The 25,234-nt window shown below is 43.5% G+C and overlaps 1 protein-coding gene across 2 annotated transcripts in view; it reads right to left on the bottom strand.

The window, feature by feature from the left end:
• Positions 1-664: 664 nt before the first annotated feature.
• Positions 665-25,234, bottom strand: part of NOD1 (nucleotide binding oligomerization domain containing 1) — a 39,396-nt gene continuing 14,826 nt past the window's right edge. The window contains exons 6-11 of one of the 2 annotated variants that reach the window (XM_068973242.1): positions 24,935-25,018; positions 19,025-19,108; positions 17,845-17,928; positions 13,261-13,344; positions 8,506-8,589; positions 665-786 (exon numbers count right to left, since the gene is read on the bottom strand). In XM_068973242.1, the coding sequence (XP_068829343.1) occupies positions 714-786; positions 8,506-8,589; positions 13,261-13,344; positions 17,845-17,928; positions 19,025-19,108; positions 24,935-25,018 (493 nt within the window). In that variant the 3' untranslated portion in view covers positions 665-713. The remainder of the gene's footprint in view (positions 787-8,505; positions 8,590-13,260; positions 13,345-17,844; positions 17,929-19,024; positions 19,109-24,934; positions 25,019-25,234) is intronic. The other variant, XM_068973244.1, reaches the window with a different exon arrangement.

Raw genomic sequence — 25,234 nt, 5'->3', positions numbered from 1 at the left:
AGGTCAGCCCCATCCCATGAAAGCCCTGAGTAGAGCCTCAGTATTATGAAGACATTGCCCTGTCCCTCAGTCTGGTGAAGAGGGCATCCTGCCATCTTTGTCAGCAGATGGTGAGACTCCAGGACTAAGACAAAAGCCCATGTGGGTCCTTCCTTTGGCACCAAATCCCTACAGAGCCTTGGAGGAGTCAAACCCCCACACTGCACCCCCTCAGTGTCTACAGTGAGGTGGGAATAGTATCAACACTTGGGGAGGCACTGAGGAGGAAGACAATATTTCAGGTAAAATACTTTCCTTTGTTGAGCACCTTTGCCCCCCAAGAAACAGGGTACCAACTGTGCACCATGTCATCAGCTCTCGGTGAGCATGGCGGTGACTGACTCGCTCCCCCTAGCCTTTGGGCAGGCTTTCGTACGAGCTCTGAGTCTCACTTCTCTAGGTGCAGATTTAAATAGTCACGGCTGTGCATTAACATCTCTTTATAGAAAGTTTACAGTCACTAAAACGGCTCATGCTTTTTTCTGCAGAATTGTAACAACTACTCGGGGCCTCTGCCAGTCGGAGGGATCTCTGCCAGATCCCACTTGATCTGCATCATGAAGGCTGGATTCCTAGAAGTCCCACCTCAGCAGACCCTGGATGCCGCCATCCAAGCCAGGCGACTGCACTGAGTTGCCCCCAGGGCCAAGACCCACCCACGAGAAAATATCCCCTCAGAAACAGACAATGCGCTTCTCATCTTCAAAGACCTTGGCCTCCTCGGGCTTTATCAAGTTTCCATTTAAGCTGTTGGAGAAAAAGAACACAAGTAAGTGAGGGACTACTGTATACACCTTCCCAACATGTGTTCCTAACACACTCTCATGCTTCACACAACCCTGAAATTCAAACACTTGTTTCTTTTTTAAAACTGAAGTATGGTTGATTTACAGTATTGTGTTAATTTTAGGTGTATAGCATGGTGATTCAGTATTTCTGAACATTATTTTTTATTACAGGTTATTACAAGATAATGGATGTAATTTCCTGTGCTACACAGTATATTCTTATTATTTTATAATATAGTAATTTGTATATATGTTAATCTCATACCCCTGATTTGTTCCTCACCCTTTTGGAGGGTAACCACGAGTTCCTTTTCTATATTTGTGAGTCTGTTTCTGTTTTGCCTATATACAGGCATGTGTGTTATTTTTTAGATTCCACATTTACCTGATATAATCGTTTTTCTTTCTGTGACTTATTTCTTTTAGCATAATATTCTCTGGGTCCATCCACTTTATAAATAGCAGTATTTCATTCTTTTTATGGCTGAGTAATATTCCATTGTGCATATGTGTGTGTACATATATATTATGTGTACATATATATGTACATATAAGTGTGTGTTTATCACATATTAATCCAGTCATCTGTTGATGAACACCTGGGTTGCTTCCATGTCCTGGCTATTGTAAATAGTGCTGCTGTGAACACTGGGGTACATATATCTTTTCAGGTTAGTGTTTTATCTTTTTCTGGATATATACCCAGGGGTGCAATTGCTGGATCATATGGTAGTTCTACTGTTAGTTTAAGAATCCTCCACATTGTTTTCCATAGTGGCTGCACCAATTTACATTCCCACCAACAGTGTACGAGGGTTCCAATTTCTCTATATCCTCTCCAGAATTTATTTGTAGACTTTGATGGTGTCCATTCTGACAGGTGTGAAGTGATACCTCATTGGGTTTAGATTTGCATTTTCTAATAATTAGTAATGTTGAGCACCTTCTCATGTGCCTGTTGGGAATCTGTAAATTGTCTTTGGCAAAATGTCTATTCAGGTTCTCTACCCGTTTTTTTAATTGGGCTATTCTTTTGATATTGAGTTGTATGAGCTGTTTGTATATTTTGGACAGTAACCCCTTGTCAATTTCATCATTTGCAAATATTTTATCCCATTCTGCAGGTTGTCTTTTCATTTTTTCAGGGGTTTCCTTTGCTATGTAAAAGCTTTTAAGTTTAATCAGGTCCCATTTGTTTATTTTTGCTTTTATTCATTTTGCCTTAGAGCTACATTTTTAATTCCTAATGTCATATTTTATATCTCCCTGCTTACCCCTTTATTGTTTAGTGTAGTTATAGTCATTTTTACAATTTTTTCACTTTTAATCCATGTACTGGTTTAAGTGATCTTCAATCCTCAATATATATTTGCTTTTCCTACTGGTATTTTCCCTTTCCTAGGGAAAGGGAAGAGAAGATTCTTCAACATTTCTCTTAGGGTAGGTTTTGTAATGGTAATTTGCTTTTTGCTTTTCTGAGAAATTCTTATATTCTAAATGATAATCTTCCTGGGATTAAGTATCCTAGGTTGATATTTTTCCATCTCAGGACTTTGAATATATCATGCTATTAATACTTCCTCTGGCATGCCAGGTTTCTGCAGAGAAGTCAGCTGATAGCCTGATGGGGATTTCCTTGTAAAGGACTGTTTTTCTCTTGCTGCCTTTAGAATTCTTTGACTTTTGCCATTTTAATTACGGTATGTCTTGGTGTGGTTCTGTTTGGGTTCATCTTATTTGGGACCTTCTGTGCTTCCTGTTCCTGGCTATTTGTTCCCTTCTTTAGGTTTGGGAAGTTTTCAGCCATAATTTCTTCAAATACATGTTTTATTCCCTCTTCTCCTTCTGGAATCCTTACACAGCAGACACTGGCACGTTTTATATTATTCCATAGGTCTCATATGTTGCTTTCATTTTTTTCATTTTCTTTGTCTGCTGTGTTGATTGACTTCCATTATTTTATCTTTCAGATCATTTGGATTTGTGTCATTTGGTCTGCAATTGCTTTTACAGTGAGTTTTATCTCAGAAATTGAATTTTTGATTAGATCTTTTTATAGTTTTTGTTAAAATGATCTGTGCTTAGATCAGTTTCCTTTCTTCATTCAGTTAGCATTTTTATTACCAGCTTTTTGGTAATAAAAATTACCAAAAAGACCAATTACCTCTATTTCATTATTTTTTCCAGGGGGCTTCTCTTGCTCTTTCAACTGGGAGTAGTTCCTCTGCTTTTTCCTTAACTGTTTCACCTAAATTCACTGAAAGAGAGAAAAGTAATCTGTTGTGGTCATGGAGAGGTGTTTTTATGTGAGTGTCCCTGTGTAGACTGTGTGTGCCCAGTGTCTTTGGTGTGAGGACTGGATTTGATTGTGGATGCCAGCCATGTCTTCTTCAGGGTGTGCTGGCCACCATCACCTTGATGGAGTATGGCTAGAACTAAAAGAGCTAGAACCTGCACAGGTTGTGATGTGGGACCTCCTTTCTGCTCAGTGACCATCACCCAGGGCAGGTGCTGCTCCGGAGCTGCTGGAGCAAATGCCCTGAGCTTTGGGCTAGAGAGTTGGCTCTGCTCCCTGTAAGTGTATGTCTTCCCTCCTCCCTGCACTGGGGCTTGTGCATTTACAGAGGTCTGATGCACCACCTGTGTAGGCGGCTCACATGGAGCCCAAGGTCATGTTTCTTCCCATTGTGGTCGTGCCAGGTCGTGGCATGGAGAGGCTGGAGCATCTGCTTGGCTAGCAGTGGGGGTCATGGCATTCGGGCTGAAGCGGCTGTGTTGCCATCAGACATCTGGGCTGATGTCTGTTAGTGCCGTCAGCAGGCTCCTGGGGGCCACGTCTGTGTCCCTAGATCAGGTCTTCTGCCAGGACTTGGCTTCTCTAGATCCAGTGCCAATCTGTGGTGTGGAGTGAGTGGGCCTGGGGTGTTTGCTCAGCGCAGCTTTGGGAGCACAGTGAGGTGGCAGCCACTCGGGCAGACCTCTTTCTGCCCTGTCTGGTGGCAAGCAAGCACCCACACTCCTCCCAAGCGGAGCCTAGGTGCTCCAGCCTTTCTGTCATACTGGTTCTCCAAGCAGCCAACGGGGCTTGTCTCCTCTGCACAGGAGCCCAGGACTGGGACACCCAGTCTGTGGTTCAACCTGCTCACTTCCCAGGCTTCCTTTTCCTCTTAGTCCTTTCCGTGGGGTGTCATCCTCACCTGATTCTTTTTTTTACCCAGCCTACCTGATTACATGGAAATCTTTCTTGTAGCCTTGGTTGTATAGGCGTTCTCCTGCCAGTTTCCAGTTTTCCATGAGACCTGTTCTACACTTGGATGTATCTGGGGGGAGGTGAGCTCCACATCCTCTTACTCGGCCATCTTGATGACTTGTTTGATATTAATCCTTTCCAGATGGCCAACACACACATGAAAAGATGCTCAACATCACTCATTATTAGAGAAATGCAAATCAAAACTCCAGTGAGGTATCACCTCACACCAGTCAGAATGTCCATCATCCAAACAAATCCACAAATAATAAATGCTGGAGAGGATGTGGAAAAAAGGGAATCCTCCTGCACTGCTGGTGGGAATGTAAATTGCTACAACTACTATGGAGAACAGTATGGAGGTTCCTTAAAAAACTAAAAACTATCATGCTGCTAAGCTGCTAAGTCACTTCAGTCATGTCCGACTCTGTGCGACCCCATAGACGGCAGCCCACCAGGCTCCCCCGTCCCTGGGATTCTCCAGGCAAGAACACTGGAGTGGGTTGCCATTTCCTTCTCCAGTGCATGAAAGTGAAAAGTGAAAGTGAAGTCGCTCAGTTGTGTCCGACTCTTAGTGACCCCATGGACTGCAGCCCACCAGGCTCCTCCATCCATGGGATTTTCCAGGCAAGAGTACTGGAGTGGGGTGCCATCGCCTTCTCCGAAAAACCATCATAGGATCCAGTAATCCTACACCTAGGCATATGCTCTGAGAAAACAACAATTCAAAAAGATACATGTGTTCCAGTATTCACTGGAGCACTACTTAAAATAGCCTAAATGTCCATGGACAGACAAATGGGTAAAGAAGATGTGGTGTACCTATACAATGAAATATTACTCAAACACAAAAAGGAACAAAACTGGGTCAGTGTGGATGAACCTAGAGTCTGTCATACAGAGTGAAGTAAGTCAGAAAAATATATTAATGTATATATATGGAATCTAGAAAAACAGTACTGGTGAACCTATTTGCAGGGCAGGAATAGAGGTGCAGACATGGAGAACTGACTTGTGGACACAGTGAGGGAAGGAGAGGCCAGGACAGATTGAGAGAGTGGCATGGACATATATGCACACCCATGTAAAACAGACCGCCACGGGGAGCTGCTCATCTCAGCGCCCTGTGACGGCCTAGAGGGGTGCCCAAGGAGGAGAGAGATGTATACACACAGCTGATCCACGCTGTTGTAGCGGAAACTAACAACATTGTAAAGCAATTATAATCCAATTTAAAAAAATCCCTTCAGGGAGCTACCATCACTCCATGGAATGGGTCTAAGGTCACCAATAGCCTCTATAAAACTGAATTTAAATGACATTTTTCAGGACTTATCTTTCTTGATCTTCACAGGCATTTCTTCCTCCTCTTTGAAACACTACCATCCGTTTCTTGGCTTGATATTTACAGTCTCTGATATTTACATCTGATCACTCCATCTTCTTTTTTATATTCTCCTCCATATAACCTCTAAATAATGGATTTCCTCCAGGCTTGGGGCCCAGCCCTCTTCCCCCAGAAGAACCTCATCTATCCCTGGCCTCATCTGTATGTCAGTGACCTGGGCAAGACCTCCCTACTCCGGAGCCTCTTACCTACTTGATGTTTTCATCTGGATGCCTCCCAGGTACTCATAGTGGGCACCTCCCCCCAGGGTGCCCTACCTCTGTGAATGGGACCACTCTTCCTCCAGTTGTGCCAGTTAGTAACCTGGAGGTTAACCTTACCACCTTTCCCACCTTCATATTCTGTCACAAAGTTTTGTTTCCTAAATATCCCTAGCATGGCTCCTGGAATCTCTCCACATGTTCCCACCACCGTCCTGATCTGAGTACCTATCACCTCTTCTCTGCCTCACTGTGCTGTCCTGCTAACTGTCCCTTGACGTGGCCTCTGCGGTCTTTCCCAGTCCACTTTCCTACAGGAGCCAGGGTGGTTTTGTTTTTTTTTTTTTAAAACAGTGTGGCTCTGAGCACATCCCTCTTTGCTTGAAACCCTTCAATGACTTACTATTGCTTTTAGGATAAATACCAAAAATATCCAACAGGGCCCATAGATCTTTCAGGGTCTAGTCTCCACCCTATCACCTCCACCTCCTGTGGCCCTTCTTCCACACTGTTCTTCAGAGGTACCATGTTCCTTCGTGCCTCAGAACTTTTGCACATGCCGTTCTCCTTCCTAGAACACTGTCTTCCCACCTCAGCTGATGATCTCCTATTCGTCCTTCATGGCTTACTTTAAACGCCACTTCCTTCAGGAGACCTTCCCTGAAACCTCCTTTGTATCAGGTTCCTGTCTCAGCCTTCCCCTCTCCAGCACTCATCATGATTGTCATTAAATAATTACTTGAATAATTTTTTCCTTTGTCTTCCTCACTGGATGTAAACCAATGAGAGCAGCTCCATCTTGCTCACCACTGGATTCTCGGAATCAGCACAGCACATGGCACTCATTCGTTATTCAACAAATTAAGATGCTGTGCTTTCCCTGGGGACTCTGCAGTGACCCTGACACAGGCCCTACCTGTCTCCTGGAGGAGACAGCCTCACAGAAGGCTCTTACAACAGAGTGTGGTTAAGTGCTATAATTTATGACTTCGGGTCATTGAATACTGCTCATTTCTGTCTTTGAAGGCATAACTCAACTCAAGGAGGGACTTCATATCTCAAGTTCTTTTTGAACAGGGATGAGGCAGACATAAATGTCATTACAAAGAGTCCGAGGAGCTGGCCCAAGGTAATCTCTGCCAGTGGTGACGCTGGGCAGAGCCTGACCCCAGCCCTGGAAGCCCATGAAGTGAGACTTCTGGGATGAGACAGGGGCTGAAGATACTCCTGGGCCAGCGCCCGAGATGTCCTCCTTGTCCTCTTTTCTAATCCTTCCTGACACCAAGGCCTCATTCAGGTTCTACACAGCATTGCCTTAAAGACTGATACTGAGTCCTATACAAATAGTTCTTTGTGTAGGAACAATGGTCTTTGGTGGGCCATTTTAAGCTAGTCAGAATTAAAGCAGCTGCATGTCCTTAAACCAGTCACTGAGCAGAGTGGAGGCCAGCTGTCCTTCAGCCTGGTCCCCTGTCCTCTTACAACAGAGTCAGCAGCAAATGGGGTGCTTCTAGGAAAGGATTCCTGGCTGAGTAGGCTTGGCTTTGAAGACGACTTGCCACAGCCCCTCCATCAGTCTGTTTGGAGCCTGGGCTCTTCTCTCAAGCATAATGTTTTCAAATGTTTTTTTGGTTTTGCCTCCAAATAAGAACATTTTACATTGTGAACCAGTATCTATGCTGGTACACATCTATACAAACACACCCACATCTGAAATTAGATTATGAAATATCTCATAGTGTACCCACAGCATTCTGGTGTTCTACTCCATTTCATTCTTTAAATAATGCTAGTTACAACCTACCAAACCAATTTGTGATCCTCTAAGGAGTTCTAAAGTAAAGTTTAAAAAACGCCGTTCTAGCAGCCAAGGTCAGGGAGAAAGCTGTACCTTGACTTATATTTTTGGGGCTATGAAATTCTTCTCCCCAGTACGAAGAAAGCACTATAGTTAATGAGTAACTACCCCCTGCACTGAGGGTTTGGGTCATGGCAAGGCTGCTCCATGGACCTCAGGACCCTGGATGGAGCATGAACTCCTGTGGTCTCTGCCCTCCAGGGGAACCCGGCTCTGGCCCCTGCCAGGCTTTCCATGTTGGTCTGAGCCTCACACTCTGCTGGGCTGTCTCAGGCCAGGCCTGGGGCAGAGAGCAAATTCCAGAGCTCTTGGTGGGTCCGGGTACAAGGACACAGGGGCCCTCTGTTCTCAACTCGGTTACATCAGTACTGAGGCAGTCAGGGCCCTTTCTGTTACTAGTGGGACACACACACTCCCTCACCCCCTTGAATGTAGCCCAGTCCTACCTGTGGGGGAAGGGGGGGTGCTGTATGTGTTCCGTGGGAGGCACAAGAAATGGAATGGGGCGCAACATTGCAGTAAGGTAGGCCATGGGCTTTCCTTCTGCTGGCATAAGCGAGTCCTCAAAAGAGAAACAGGAAGTTCGAAAAGAGTACAGTCAGCTCAAATACAGCCTGGAAGCCCAGAGAGGAAAAGAATGTGCTTCAGACTCCAGGCCATCTCTCAGTGGGAATCAATTCTCAGTCTGTCTGCCCCTGTACAATCTAGGACAGGGGGACTGCAGAAGAGTCCTAACTATGAAGTCACAGCCTTGAATTTCAGTTTCTTCTTTTAGGTGTGACCTGGGTCTGGGCCTCAGTTTCTTCATCTGTGAAATGGAAACAGTACTACCTACTTTACAGATTGTTGGAAAGATGAGAAATAAATGCACATTGTCTTACATTGTGCACAGCACATAGTCAGTGGTGCTAAGTAAATAATCACTGTTGTTACCACTACAAAAAGTGGTAGCTCAGTCTTACCAAATCTCCATTATGCCAGTGTTCTTCTGTAATGCCTCTGCCAACTGGGCAATCCCCTTGGCTGTGATCTGGTTCTGGATAAGCCTGTAAGAAAAACATACCTTTTGTATCAAGTCATACTGGATGAACTCTGTCCACGTCATTAGGGGGTTGGAAGGGTATGATGGAATGAGAGACAGGGTCAGGAAGAACTAAATCCATTTAACTTTCAGTCTAGCAAAGATTGTCTAGATCACACTCAGGAGAATAAACGACATGTTTTAAAATGTTTTACTTTTCTGATGGGCAGAAGACCTAAATAGGCATTTCTGTAAAGAAGACATACATATGGCCAACAGGTACATGAAAAATCTCTATAATTATTGGAGAGGTGAAAATCAAAACCACAATGAGGTACCACTTCCTACCAGTCAGAATGGCCATCATTAAAAAGTCTAAAAATAATAAATACTGGAGGGGATTTGAAGAAAAGGGGATCCTCCTACACTGTTGGTGGGAATGAAAACTGGTGCAGCCACTATTGAAATCGGTATGGAGGTTCCTTAAAAAAACTAAAAAATAGAGTTGCCATAAGATCCAACAATCCCACTCCTGGGCATATATCCAGATAAAACGAATTTTGAAAGACATATGTGCTCCTATGTTCGCACAGCACTATATACACTAGCCAACACATGGAAACAACCTAAATAGCCATCAGACGATACAGAAGATGTGGTATACACACACACATATATACACTGAACTATTGCTCAGCATTAAGAATATCACACTAAGCAGAGAAGGACAAATACCATATGACAGCACTTATATGTGGAATCTAAACTATTACACAAATGAACCTATCTACAAAATAGACTGCGAAACAAATAAAGACTACAAAACACATATGGCGAACAGACTTTGTGGCTGGCAATGAGGAGGAAGGGCGGGCAGGGAAGGATTGGGGATTTGGGATTCGTAGATGCAAATTATTATATAGAGGATGGATAAACAGCAAGGTCCTACTATATAACACGGGAAACTATAGTCACAATCCTGTGATAAACCATAATGGAAAAGAACATGAAAAACAGCATGCAGGGAGCTTCCCTGGCAGTCCAGTGAGTTAAGACTTTGCCTTCCAGTGAAAGGGATGCAGATTTGAGCCCTGGTTGGGGAGCTAAAAATCCAAATGCCTTGTGGGCAAAAACCCAGAACATAAACAAGAGAAGCAATATTATAATAAATTCAGTAAAAACTTAATTTTTTAAAAATATATAACTGAGTTACTGTGCTGTACAGCAGAAATTAAACTGTATTAATATATAAATTATACATCAATAAATGTTTTAATGTTTAACCTTTCTGTATATTTTTAGCATGAGCATAATAGATCTGCATATTCACATGCAGGTACTTTTACTACATGAACATATATATGCATGTGTGCTTGACACTTTTCATTGTTTCGAGACTACCAGTCTGAACAACAAATTCTAAGGAACGTTATCTGGGAACAGGCAGTCTGATATCTCCTTCCAGGTGGCTGGAGAAAGCCAAGGCAGCTTTCAAAGTCAAGTATTTTTAAAGAGCTAGGCATTCTCTTCTTTGATGGGGAAAAGACTTCCAAAATGGTGCCATGTCCTATCCAACACCTGAGAGGGAGGGAGGGGGAACTAGTCATGAGTCCCAGTGGAAAAGCATCCATATTGGGGCCTCTAGGAGTATACCCCATTATGTTGGGTAACAGTGACTCAATGAAACGAAGGTTTCAGATAGAGCTGAGAAGCCTGAACAATTCCTGAATTGCTCCCCTGGGAGGCTATGCTTCTAGCCCACCCAGGAAAAAAATGCAGCCCAAGTCAGTGATATGTCTACTTTTTTTTTTTTTAATCATCACAGGTTCACTCCTCTGCTCTGGCTTTTTGTAGATAAAGGCTGCAAATACATTTGACCTTTAGAAATTTGGGGGCACTGATCCAAGAAGGCAGCTGCATGAGGAAGATGAAGGCCTGTATTACCATGACGATGAGATTTCAGAAATTAAGCCAATCCCTTAGAAGGAAGCAGTATAGCATGGTTAAAAGTTCTCCTCATATACAATTACACCTACGCCCCACCTTCCAGCTATAGATCCTTGAAGAAGCTCTCTGTTCTTTGGTTGCCTGACCTATAACACGAGAGTAACTGTAAGAGAACCCCACAACCCTGAGTGTGTTAGTTTCAATAGGAGGATGGGTAGGAAGTAGTTCTCAGTCTCTATCACAGTGCCCAGTGCAAGTTCTTGTCACCATTCCTGCGCAAGCACACAGGGATAGGCAGCCATGCTGTAGCCAGGACCCAGTGATTGTTGCCCTATCTCCCACAAACTGGGGGCCCTGGTCTTGGTGCAGAGGTGGTGACTTTCTGGTAAGCATGACCACAGTGTGACTTGGACTTTTTGCAAAAGGAGCAAAAATAGAACCTGGAAGTGGGCACAGAGTTCTGCGTTTAGTTAAATTCTGCTATTTCCTAATGATCCCTTCCATGGTTGTGACCACTGGCACCACCTACGCCTTGCTGGAGGTAGGCTAAGCTGCTTGCAGCCTAGACCTGGCAAGAGGCTGGGTAGAAGGAGAGGTTAAAAAGTCTGGCAGTGCTCAGGCCCACTGGCTACCTTCACCCTGGCCAGTGCGGTCTGTGCTTACACAAAGAGTGAAGACTCACTCTCAAGCCCTCTCCTAACTGTGTTCTCCCTGGGGAGGTTGGCCTGACACCTAGGGAAGGGCATAAAAGAAAGTCTGTGGGTGAGAAAGAAAAGGAAAAAAAAAAAACACAGATGTAAAAGTAACACATTGGGTTTATACATATATATATATATATATATATATAGAAACTGACATGATCTAAAATTCAGATGTAAAAGTAACACACTGGGTTTATACACATATATATAGAGAGAGAGAGAGAGAGAAACTGACATGATGATCTAAGATTCATGTGGCAATGCAAGGGTCCTGGAATAGTCAAAACAATATTAAGAAGAACAAAGTTGGAAACACACACTTCCTGGTTTCAAAAACTTATTACAAAGTTACAATAAGCAGGACAGTATGGTCCTGGCATAAGGATAAACATATGGTTCAACCAGAATAGAAAGTCCAGAAATAAACTCACACATTTATGGTCTACTGATTTGACAAAAGTGTCAGGGCCATTCAAAAGGGAAGAGCCTTCAACACGTGGTGCTGGCACAACTGATTATCTAGATGCAATAAAATAAAGCTGGACCACAAATCTCATACCGTACACAGAAACGAACTCCAAATGGATCAAGGACCTAAATGTAAGAGCAAAACTGTAACACTTAAAAGAAATCTTTATGACCTTGGATTAGGCAATGATTTCTTAGTAAGACACCTACAGCACAAGCAACTAAAGAAAAAATACATTGGACTTCATCAAAATTAAAAACTTTGGTGCTTCAAAGGTCACTGTGAATAAACTGAAAAGAAATATTTGCAAAATTGAAAAACTCTACAGAAAGGGAGGAAATATTTGCAAATCATCTATCTAGTAAATGTCTCGCACCTGGAATATTTAAAGAATCCTAACGACTCAGCAATTAAAAGGCACATAACCCAACTTAGGGCTTTCCAGGCGGCACTAGGGGTAAAGAACCCAGCTGCCAGTGCAGGAGACGGAAGAGACAAGGAGCGTGATCCCTGGGTGGGGAAGATCCCCTGGAGGAGGGCTCAGCAACCCATTCCAGTATTCTTGCCAGGAGAATCCCCATTAACAGAGGAGGCTGGTAGGCTACAGCAAAGACTGAACCAGCTTACCACAGCACAATCCAATTTACAAACGAACAAAGAATGTGGAGCCAGTTCTCCAAAGAAGGTATACAAATGGCCAATATGCACGTGAAAAGACATCCAACATTGTTAGTGTCAGGGAAATGCAGTCAAAACCACGATGAGACAGCACTTCATATCCCCTAGGATAGTATGACCCCAGAAGACCTGTGTTGGTGAGGACGTGAAGAAATGGTGACCCTCATACATGATTGGTGAGAACGTAAATAGCATAATCACTTTGGAAAACAGTTTATCAGTTAACAAAATAACCATATAACCCTGAAATTCTATTCCTAAGTATATACCCAAAAGAAAACACATGGTTATATAAACATGCACAAATGTTCACAGTAGCATTATTCATAACAGTCATAAAGTAGAAACAATCCAAATGTCCACCAACTGATGAACGGACAAACAAAACATGGACTATCCATACAACGGAATATTCAGCCATAAAAAGCAATGGAGCACCGATACATGCCACAGTGTGGATGAAGCTTGAAAACTTATGCTACTGAAATAACACAGAAACAAAAGGCCCCATGTTGTACGACTGCATCTCTATGAAATGCCCAGAAAAGGCAAATCCAGAGACTGAAAATCAGTAGATGCTAAATCCCACGGACAGAGGAGCCTGTTGGGGTGCAACGGTCCATTGAGTCACAAAGTCGGATACGACTGAGGGGACTTGCACGTATGCAGGAACCAAGAGAGAAGAAGGATGGGGGGTGATTGCTTAATGCATACAGGTTTGGGGGGAATAGGGGAGGTGGTTAAATGTTCTAGAGTTAGAGAGTAGTACTGGCTGCACAACCTATAAATACGCTAAAAATCACTGGATTGTATACTTCAAAAGAGTGACTTTTATGGTATGTTAATTTTATGTCAAAGTTTTTTTTTTTTTTTTAAAGCACAGTGTTGAAATCTGAATTACCATAAATGTTTCAATGTCTGGTTGACTTTCAACATCTCTGCAAAGCTCTCTGCCACTTCATCATCAAGTTCATTTTTGGTGAGCCTGTAAGAAAAAGGAAGAGTGGGCTCAGGGCAGTCAGTCCTACCTGGTACCCTTTCTTCATTGTGTTCCTGGCCCAGGCATCTCCAGCTTGTGCTGCTAATCACTTGCTGAGAACTCAGCAAACAGCCAGGCTCCAAACCCAGCCTCTGAGCCCCAAAGACAATAAATGGAGGTTCATTTCTAGTGCAAATCCTTCACCCAAGCTCCTACTTCTTAGCCCTGCTGTTGTTGGGGAGCCCATACTCCCCTCTATCCTTGCTAAGCTCTCGGATTTCACAGAAGACAGGGGCCCACAGAAAGCGAGGGACCAATGCTTGTTTCTCTGGTCTCCTGCAGCCTTTAAGATCCCTTGACCACCACAGACAGTCTGTTACTAAATTCAGTCTGATGGAGACCTAGAAAAGCCTGACAAATGCATGTTAAAAGGTGATCATCACTTTGCCAGTTATGAAGGACCCAAGTTCTGTGACCGAAAGTTCCAGTAGTCTCTCACTTGTTCATAAAAGCAGAAAGTGACCTGGGTAAAGCACAGAGGTTGAGACACTCCTGGTTGTAAAGAGGATTAAACCCTGTTGTGCCAGTGGATGAAAGAATAAATAAAGGAAGGAGAACAAAACAGAAGAAAAAATTAAAAATCATTCCTTGAAGGGCAATTTGGTAGTGTCTATCCATATTTTTTGCATCCCAGTCCCCTATAATGAAAAGGACATCTTTTTTGGGTGTTAGTTCTAAAAGGTCTTGGAGGTCTTCATAGAACCGTTCAACTTCAGCCTCTTCAGTGTTACTGGCTGGGGCATAGACTTGGATTGCTGTGATATTGAATGGTTTGCCTTGGAAATGAACAGAGATCATTCTGTCATGAGATTGCATTTTGAGATTGCATCCAAGGAAAGACTAGAGATTTAGAAAATTAGAGATACCAAGGGAACATTTCATGCAAAGATGGGCTTGCTAAAGGACAGAAATGGTATGGACCTAACAGAAGCAGAGGATATTGAGAAGAGGTGGCAAGAATACACAGAAGAACTGTACAAAAAAGATCTTCACAACTCAGATAATCATGATGGTGTGATCACTCACCTAGAGCCAGACACCCTGGAATGTGAAGTCAAGTGGGCCTTAGAAAGCATCACTACAAACAAAGCTAGAGGAGGTGGAATTCCAGTTGAGCTATTTCAAATCCTAAAAGATGATGCTGTGTAAGTGCTGCATTCAATACGCCAAGAAATTTGGAAAACTCAGCAGTGGCCACAGGGCTGGAAAAGGTCAGTTTTTATTCCAATCCCAAAGAAAGACAATGCCAAAGAAGGCTTAAACTACTGCAGAATTACACTCCTCTCACACGCTAGTAAAGTAATGCTCAAAATTCTCTAAGCCAGGCTTCAGCAATATGGGAACCGTGAATTTCCAGATGTTCAAGCTGGTTTTAGAAAAGGCAGAGGAACCAGAGATCAACTTGCCAACATTTGCTGGATCATCAAAAAAGCAAGAGAGTTCCAGAAAAACATCTATTTCTGCTTTATTGACTATGCCAAAGCCTTTGACTGTGTAGATCACAATAAACCGTGGAAAACTCTGAAAGAGATGGGAATACCAGACCACCTGACCTGCCTCTTGAGAAACCTGTATACAGGTCAGGAAGCAACAGTTAGAACTGGACATGGAACAACAGACTGGTTCCAAATAGGAAAAGGAGTACATCAAGGCTGTATATTGTCACCCTGCTGATTTAACTTATATGCAGAGTACATCATGAGAAATGCTGGGCTGGAAGAAGCATGAGCTGGAATCAAGATTGCCGAGAGAAATACGAATAACCTCAGATATGCAGATGACACCACTCTTATGGCAGAAAGTGAAGAGGAACTAAAAAGCCTCTTGATGAAAGTGAAAGAGGAGAGTAAAAAAGTTGGCTTAGAGCTCAACATTCAGAAAACTAAGATCATGGCATCCGGTCCCATCACTTCATGGGAAGTAGATGGGGAAACAGTGGAAACAGTGTCAGACACTATTTTTGGGGCTCCAAAATCACTGCAGATGGTGATTTCAGCCATGAAATTAAAAGACATTTACTTCTTGGAAGAAAAGTTATGACCAACCTACACAGCATATTGAAAAGCAGAGATATTACTTTGCCAACAAAGGTCCGTCTAGTCAAGGCTATGGTTTTCCCAGTGGTCATGTATGGATGCGAGAGTTGGACTGTGAAGAAAGCTGAGCACCGAAGAATGGATGCTTTTGAACTGTGGTGTTAGAGAAGACTCTCGAGAGTCCCTTGGACTGCAAGGAGATCCAACCAGTCCATTCTTAAGGAGATCAGTCCTGGGTGGTCTTTGGAAGGACTGATGCTGAAGCTGAAACTCCAATACTTTGGTCACCTCATGCGAAGAGTTGACTCATTGGAAAAGACTCTGATGCTTGGAAGGATTGGGGGCAGGAGGAGAAGGGGACGACAGAGGATGAGATGGCTGGATGGCATCACCGACTCAATGGATATGAGTTTGTGTGAACTCTGGGAGTTGGTGATGGACAGGGAGGCCTGGTGCGCTGCAATTCATGGGGTCGCAAAGAGTCGGACATGACTGAGCGACTGAACTGAACTGGTCCAAATTTTAAAGGTGTTTCACTTTGGACCAATAATTAGACTTCTAGAAATTGACCTATGGTGTGCAAAGACATTACACACAGGTTTCTATAGATGCAGTATTGATTGCAGTCTTTTTTGGTCATAAGGTAAGATGTGAACAAATTTCAGTATCAATAGAGGCAGCTGGAAAAATAAGTTGTGAGTGTGCAGCCTTTAGAGAGACTGAGGTAGGAGGAAGAAAGAGGCTGAAGAGCATAGCACTTAAGACACGAAGTCAGACAGGCCAGCTGGGAATCGCTTACTAGCAGGGTGACCACAGCAGGTGGCTGAACTTCTCTGGGCCTGAGTTTTCCCATCAGTAAATGTTAACAGTAATGGTACAACCCTCCTTGCATGGTTGTGAGAATGAGTTACCGTACGAAAAAGACAGTATGATGTATTTATGGTCAGTACTCAGGAGATTCTGGGGATTGACATTATTATCCACCTAGAGCCGTGAGTCTCAACTGGGGTGAGTTTCCATCCAGAGACACTTGCCAATGTCTGGAGACAATTTTGATTGTCACAATTAGGGGTCACTACAGAGTATCTAATGGGCAAAGACCAGGGATTCTGCTGAATATCTTACAATGCACAGGACAGCCTCTCAACAGAAAAGAAATATCTGGACCAAAATGTCAAAAGTGTTGAGACTGAGAAACCCTGACATAAAAGGACATATAAAATATGTACAATATATGGCTGAGATGTTTTTTAAGCCACCTGCTAAATTCGATTTTGTAAGAAAAGGGATATTTATTTGAATATACATTCAAATGCTAGAAATAGAAGATTATATTTAGGAAACATGAAAGGGGAGGTACTTTCACTTCCTACTTTCCAGACTTCAGTGTCATATTTTTTTCTCAAAAAGTATGTTTTTTACTTTCCAAAATCTTTTAAGAGATGTTTTTAAGAGAAAAGGGAAATGAGCTTCCTGGGCAGCAGGTCTAGTGTCAGAATTCTCACAATGATGACATTTACATTAACTGATTTAGCCAATATCTCACGAGGAGGATATGGAGACATGTAATATAACTTCCTCACCTGGAAGCAATTAATGATACAGGCAAGTAAGTAAAATACAGTAAAATAAAAATATGGTAAATGGCCAAAAAAAAAAGAACCAAAAAAAAAAGGAGCACTTTCAGAAGGTAACATTCATTAATTAGTGGCCCTGGAATCCAGAGAGGAGTGAGGACAGGTGAGCCGGAGCATGAAGGTCAACTCCTGATGTGACTGGCTGGGGAAGCAGGAGGCTGCATGGGAGAAAGGCAGTGTAAGAGGAAGAAGGGAGAACATTGAAACAAGAATGCGAAAGTTGGACCCTTCAAGGCATATCTGGGGGTGTTCCAGAGATATCCTGACAGTTAGAATGGCTAGCCTTCTGATTTACCTGAGGCCCGCAGTGGCCAAGAAAGCTAAGGTCTCAAACTCAGGCTCCGAGGGCCCTCTCCACCCATCCTGTTCTTGTCTGTGCTTCTGGGAATGACTATCATCTTCTCCAGGAGGAAATTAAATTATAGACCTTCCTTTGAGGAAAGGCCTAGAGCCTTTTCAATTTTCAGGCTTCCCTGGTGACTCAGATGGTAAAGAATCTGCCTGCAATGTGGGTTTGATCCTGGGTTAGGAAGATACCCTGGGGGAGGGCATGGCAACCCACTCCAGTATTCTTGCCTGGAAAATCCCATAGACAGAGGAGCCTGGTGGACTACAGCCCATGGGGTCGCAAAGAGTTGGACATGACTGAGCGACTAAGCGCAGCACAGAGCCTTCTCAATTCAGAGGCAGCCTTTCAGTTAAGATTCTAGGCTGTGCACAGTCTTTGGAAAAATCCCCAATACCCAACCTTTCCAAATGACTCTGGTTATTACCAGAATATTCTCAGAGATGCATTATGCTGCAGGGCCCACGCGAGGCTCTTTCCTCCTTCTGTAGAGATGCCGTTGAATGCAAGACTAGGAAGGAAAAACATTTGGAGAAGGTTATTAAAAACATGTCTACATTTGCCTTTGGCCTGGTAGCTTAATGGTAAAGAATTTGCCTGAAATGTGGGAGAACCAGGTTCAATACCTAGGTGGGGAAGATCCCCTGGAGGAAGGTATGGCAACCCACTCCAATTTTCTTGCCTGGAGAATTCCATGGACAGAGGAGCCTGGCAGGCTACAGTCCATGGGGTCACAAAGAGTCGGACACAACTGAGAGGCTAACACACTCAGCAACTAAAGCAGCTGGGAAGACTTGCCAGGAGGTGGCCCCTGCCTGGGCTGACTCAAAGCAAGAAGCAGAAGTGCTCAGCTGTGCCAGCAGCCACTTGAGTTTGTTGCTTCAGAGCCCAGGTTCAGACCATGAGAACAGGCCAGAAGGGAAATGAAACACGGGCCATATCTGGCCACAGTGCAAACAGCAGGCTGAAGAGGCTTGGCCAGCTCTGCTTTGGATGCTGAGACCTTACAGGCACACATCAGTGAGCCCTAGGGAAATCTCTGTTCTCATAAGGAAGGAACTCTGCTACTTCCCCTACCACAGGAGACTCTCTGTAAGTGACAGCAAGAACACAGGCAATCAAGAGACAGCCAGGTCTCAGGGATTCAGCCGGAGGTCTGAAGGAGGGCCGGGAAGGACCAAGTCTGTTTACAGAGATGAAAGGTCCCCTCTTGTCCCAGCACCATCCTGAGAATGAAGAAGGGGCAGAAATAAGCTGCCCAGTGTCCCTCTCAGTTTTATTTGGACTGAAGAATTCCTCCCCAACCCTCAAGGGGCACATGCAGACTGCCAAGGAGCTGGCAGCGTCCCATGTCTGATATGATGGGTGTGGGCACACGTCACATTACGGAGCTGAAAACTTCACCATGGTGTACTTTACTGTATCCCCATCTTCTATGTCAATAAAAATGTTCTTAAAAAGACAAGGTAAAACCACGCACACAAATACCTTCCCTGTTAGGAATGCCAGCCACCTCTTCCCCTTGGTTCCTCCCCTGGTGAAACAAGAGGTGCGCCGGGTGAGCAGGTTGGGCCTGAAGACACTGGGTCTCAGAAAGCAGCAGTTACCTCAGGTTGGTCAAGCTGGGGTGGTTCCTCAGAGCCTCTGCGAAGGCCTTTGCTCCTTCATCACCGATTTGATTCCCCCACATCCTGAGGGCAGAGGCGAGACAGTAAAAGTTACCTCATGCTCATCCCCTTATTTTCTGCTCGTGGCCACAGGAGATGGTGTGTAATCTCAACAGGCAGATGTCTCTGCTCCATCTCTGGAGCTGTGGCCTGGAGATGAATCCCTCCACCAGCCCCTTAGTGAGCTGCTCTGGAGGAACAAAACCAGTAGAAGCCTTGGGAACATAAGTCAGACACAATTAGAAACCAAGTCTGTCCCCTGAGTTTTTGGAGAGCTGTCAGTCAAAGCCTAAGCTCACGACCGTCCCTGAAATGTCACCCACAGGATATACAGGTTGACAAGAGCTTGAAAGGAAGGCCTGGGGGGGTGCCAGGTCCCAATATCCATTTGACCCTGAACAGGGGTGACACATGTTCCTGAAAGCATAGTCAGTCTTGCGTAAAGCAAATATCAAGAAACACACTGAGAAACTTAAATCAGCAATTTTCCTGGTATGTAAAGAGGACATGACCAAACCATGCTGTTCAGATTGTTGTAGTTTGGGTGGGGAGTTGCAATGACAAACTGTATTCCCTTCCCCACAGCAGAAAACCTTAAGAGAATCTGGCTAAATCAAGGGTCTGTATGGTAAGACATTGGGTTCCCAACCTGGCCCTGCCCCCCGCACCGCCCCCCCCCCCCAACCTATGCGTGCATGGGTGGTGTATAATCGCTTAGGTCTTAGTCTCCTCGTCTGAAAGCAGGAATAAGAACATTTCCTTATAGAGTTGTGAGGATGAAGTGAGTTAATATATGCAAAGCACCCAGGACAGTGCTGAGCCTCTGAGTCAGCTATTTCTAAAAGGCTGAGGGTTTCTACAGAAAGCAAGTCTGCTGGGCCCACCACAACACAACCAAAGCTGCCTCAGCTGCATGCTCTCACCAGGCAAGTGGCCTGATGTCTCTGGCAGTACGGCTTGTAAAACCCCAGAATGAGAGTTTTCAGCATTTTGCATAAAAAGTGTGTGAATATAACTGCAAAGGATCAAACTTTTAATAAAGTGGAAAACTACTCATGACATGAGAGTCAGTGAAGAAAGGCAGAGTAAAATTCTGTACAGATAGTTTGACGTCGACAATATTAACCAGTGTAGAGAGGGTACCCATTGCATGAAAGAGCTCAAGAAAGCTTACCTGACATCTAGGGCAGATAACAATTGTTTTTGAGAAGAAGATCTCTATTATACTTCTCATATTTTCCATAGTTTACAAATAAAATTATCTACGTTTCTTTTAAAATCAGGGGGAAATTGTAACTATGAAAAGCTTTAAATAGTTTCCTGAGTTAAAACCACAATAAGGTATCACCTCACACCCATATGAATGGTTACTATCAAAACACCAGGAAATAACAAGTGTTGGTGAGGATGTGGAGAAATTGGAACCCTTTTGCACTGGTAGTAGGAATGTAAAATGCTACAGGTGCTGTAGAAAGCAATATGGCGGTTCCTCAGAAAAGTAAAAATAGAATTGCCATGTGGTCTAGCAGTTCCACTTCTGGGTATATACCCAGAAGAATTGAAATCAGGGCTTCAAAGAGATATATGTACACCCGTGTCAATAGCAGCATTATTCAAAAGAACTAAAAGGTAGAAATAACCCAAGTGTCCACTGACATTAATGGATAAACAAAATGTGGTATGTGCATAGAATGGAGTATTAGACTTAAAAAAGAAGTAAAGTCTGATACATGCTACAACACGGATAAACCTTGAGAACCTAATGCTAAGTAAAAGAAGCCAGTCACAAAAGGACAAATACTGTATGATTCCACTTATATGACTACCTACAGTAGCTGAATGCACAGGGACAGAGAGTAGAAAGGTGGTTGCCAAGGGCTGAGGGGAGGGGAGAATGGGGAATTACTGTTCATGGGTATAGGGTTTCTGTTTTACAAGATAAAGAGAGCTCTGGAAATGGATAATGATGATGGTTGCATGGCTAGATGAATATACTTGATTTTAAGTGTATCAGACTGTACACTTAAAGTGGTTAAGATAGTAAATTTTATGTTACATGTATTTTCAGAAAAAATTGAATAAAAAAGCCTCCAGAGAGGGGAGGCAGAGACAAGATAGTGGATTAGAAGGATGTGAACTCACGTCTTCTTACGAGAACACCAACATCACAACTAAGTGCTGAACAACTATCAGCAAAAAATGGTGGAACCTACCAAAAAAGATATCCTACATCCAAAGAAGCCACAACAAGGCAGTATGAGGGGCATAATCATGATAAAATCAAACTCCATACCTCCCAAGTGAGTGACCCACAAACTGGAAACTTTTATCACAGAAGTTCTCCCACAAAAGTGAAAGTTCTGAGCCCCATATCAGGCTCCCCAGCCCGGGGGTCTGGCAATGGGAGGAGGAGGTCCCAGAGAATCTGCCTTTGAAAGCCAGTGGGGTTTGATCACAAGAATTCCACAGAACTGGGGGAAACAGAAACTCCACTCTTGGACGGCACACGCACCAACCCAGGGGAAAAGCAGTGACCTCATAAGAGCCTAGGCCAGACCTACCTGCTCATATTGGAGAGTCTCCTGGAAAGGCAGGGTGGCTGTGGCTTGCTGTGGGGACAAAGACACTGATGGTGGTAGTTCTTGGGAGTACTCATTGGCATGAGCCTTCCTGGAGGCCACCATTTTTTCACCAAAATCTGGCCCCACACAATAGCCTGTAGGCTCTAGTGCTGGGTCACCCTGGGTCCACCAACCAACAAGGTGGGAATACAGCCCCACAATTAGCAGACAGGCTGCCTAAAGTCTTCCTGACCATACAGCTGCCCACTAAACACACCCCCTGACACAGCTCTGCCTGCCACAGGGACAAGACCCAGCTCTACCCACCAGTGGGTGGGAACGAGTCTCACCCTCCAGGAAGCCTGCACAAGCCTCTCAGACAGCTTCATCCATGAGGGGGCAGACAGCAGAAGAAAAAGGAACTGTAGCCCTGCAGCCTGTGGGACAGAAACTGCAGTCACAGAAAGTTAGACAAAATGAAGACTGCCACAGAACGGAATAAAGAGAAAAGGATGAAAAGAAATGAGGACAGTCCAAGAGACCTCTGGGATAACATACAATGCAACAACATCTGCACTGTGGGGTCCCAGAAGGAGGAGAGACAGAGAAAGGACCTGAGAACACATGTGAAGAGATAATAGCTGAAAATTTCCCTAATACAGGGAAGGAAATAGTCACCCAGAGATTCTCCGCAGGCCAGAAGGGATTGGAGTGATATATTTAAGGTGATGAGTGGGAGGAACCTACAACCGAGAATGCTCTACCCAGCAAGGCTCTCGTTCAGATTTGATGGAGAAATCAAAAGCTTTACAGACAAGCAGAAGCTAAGAGAATTCATCACCACTAAAGCAGCTCTATGACAAATGCTAAAGGAACTTCTCTAGGTGGGAAAAAAAAGGCCACACTAGAAACAAGAAAATTATGAATGGAAAAGCTTACCAGTATAATCAAACATACATAGAGGTAGGATATCATCCACACACAAATATGACCTCAAAGCCAGCAACCATGAGGAGAATATAAATATAGAATACTGGAAATGCATTTGAAATTAAGAGATCAGAAACTTAAAACAATCTTGCTTATATATAGACTGCTGTATCAAAACCTCACGGTAATGCCAAACTGAAAATCTACAATTGATACATACACAAAAAAGAAAGAGGAATCCAAACACTACACTACACTTAGTCATCAAGTCACAAGAGAACAAAAGAGGAAGAAAAAAGACCCACAAAAACAAATTCAAAACAATTAACAAAATGGAAATTAAAACATATATATTGATAATTACCTTAAATGTGAATGGATTAAATGCCCCAACCAAAAGACACAGACTGGCTAAATGGGGTACAAGACACACATACATACACACACACACACACACACACACACACACACACACACACAGAGTCTACAATGGACCGATTTTAGATCTAGGACACATACAGACTGCAAGTGAGGGGATGGAAAAAGGTATTCCATGCAAATACACATCAAAAGAAAGCTGGAGTAGCAATACTCCTATCAGACAAAACAGACTTTAAAAACTGTTACAAGAAACAAAGAAGGACACTGCATAATGATCAAGGGATCAATTCAAGAAAATATAACAACTGTAAATATATATGTGCCCAAAATAAAATATAGGAGCACCATAATATATAAGGGAAATACTAACAGCCAGAAAAGGAGAAACCAACAGTACCACAATCATGGTGAAAGTGAAAGTGGCTCAGTTGTGTCCAACTCTTTGCGACTCCATGGACAGTCCATGGAATTCTCTAGGCCAGAATACTGGAGTGGGTAGCCTTTCCCTTCTCCAGGGGATCTTCCCGACCCAGGAATCGAACCAGGGTCTCCTGCATTGCAGGCGGATTCTTTACCAATACCCCATTTACATCAATGGACAGATCATCCAGAAAGAAAATAAGGAAACATAGGCCTTAGATGACAGACCAGATGGACTTAATTTATAGAGCATTCCATCCAGAAGCAGCAGGATACACATTCTTCTCAAGTGCACATGGAACATTCTCCAGGATTGATCACATGCTGGGCCATAAGGTAAGCCTCAGTAAATTTAAGGAAACTGAAATCGTGTCAAGCATCTTTTCCAACCACAATGCTATGAGATTAGAAATCACCTAAAGAAAATAGCTGTAAAAAACACAAAATGTGGAGGCTAAACAATATGCTGGGCTTTCCAGGTGGCTCAGTGATTAAGAATCTGCCTGCCAATGCAAGAGACATGGGTTTGATCCCTGGGTTGGGAAGATCCCCTGGAGAAGTACATGGCAACCCACTCCAGTATTCTTGCCTGTGAAATCCCATAGCCAGAGAAGCCTGGTGGGCTACAGTGCACGGGGAAGCAAAAGAGCTGGACACAACTTAGAGACTAAACAGCAACAAACAATATGCTACTAAAAAAACAATGGACCACTGAAGAAATCAAAGAGGACATTTAAAAAATACCCACAGACAAATGAAAACAAAAAGCACAACAATCAAAAACCTAAGGAATGCAGCAAAAGTCGTTCTAAGAAGGAAGTTTATAGCAACATAATCTTACCTCAGGAAATTAGAAAAGTCTCAAATAAACAACCTAAACTTACACCTAAAGCCACCAGAGAAAGAACAAACAAAGCCCAAAGTTAGTAGACAGGAAAAAAACCACAAAGATCAGAGCAGAAATAAATTAAACAAAGACAAAATAGCAACGGTCAATGAAACTAAAAGCTAGTTCTTTGAAAAGATAAACAAAATTGATAAACCTTTAGCCAGAGTCATCAAGAAATAAAGGGAGAGGGCTGAAATCAATAAAATTAGAAATGAAAAAGAAGATACAATGAACACTACAGAAATACAAGGGATCATAAGAGACTACTACGAGCAACTACATGCCAATAAAATGGACAATCTAGAAGAAATGGACAAATTGTTAGAAAGGTACAAGCTCCCAAGACTAAACCGGGAAGAAATGGAAAATATGAACAGACCAATTACAAGCACTGAAAAACTCTGAGCAAGCAAAAGGCCAGGACCTGATGGCTTCATAGGCAAATTATACCAAACATTTAGAGAACAGTAAACATCTATCCTTCTGAAACTGTTCCAAAATATTATAGAAGAAGGAAAACTCCCAAACTCATTCTGTGAAGCCACCATCACCTTGATAGCAAAACCAGACAAAAATATCGCAAAAAAAAGGAAAATTACAGGCCAGCAAGCACTACTGTATACAGAGCAGGTTGTATACAAACACCCACGTGCATTCACCTCTACTCACCCAACTTCAAAGATGGATTTGCTGTTCTTCACAGCCAGAGCGAGACTCTTTCCTCCTTCACTTGTTATTTTGTTTTTTCCCAATCTGCAGAGAGTCATGCACACATCAGCTCCAGCTGTGAGGGCACTCCAGCATCAGCCACCCTCATCCTTGGCACAGAGGCCCCTGGGGCCCTCTTAGGATGGATGGCCTTTCTCCTGGGACCCACAGCAGCCTTCCCTGGGCTTCCCCTCAGGAAGGGGCCTGAAGCTTTGAGGAAAGTAAGTCAGCATTCCTCTCCGGGAGACACAATCTCTGCAG

The sequence above is a fragment of the Capricornis sumatraensis genome, chromosome 5, assembly GCF_032405125.1.
Source record: "Capricornis sumatraensis isolate serow.1 chromosome 5, serow.2, whole genome shotgun sequence".
NCBI classification, from domain to species: domain Eukaryota; kingdom Metazoa; phylum Chordata; class Mammalia; order Artiodactyla; family Bovidae; genus Capricornis; species Capricornis sumatraensis.
Note: the sequence above shows the minus strand (reverse complement) of the source record. Positions and strands in the feature narration are given on the sequence as shown.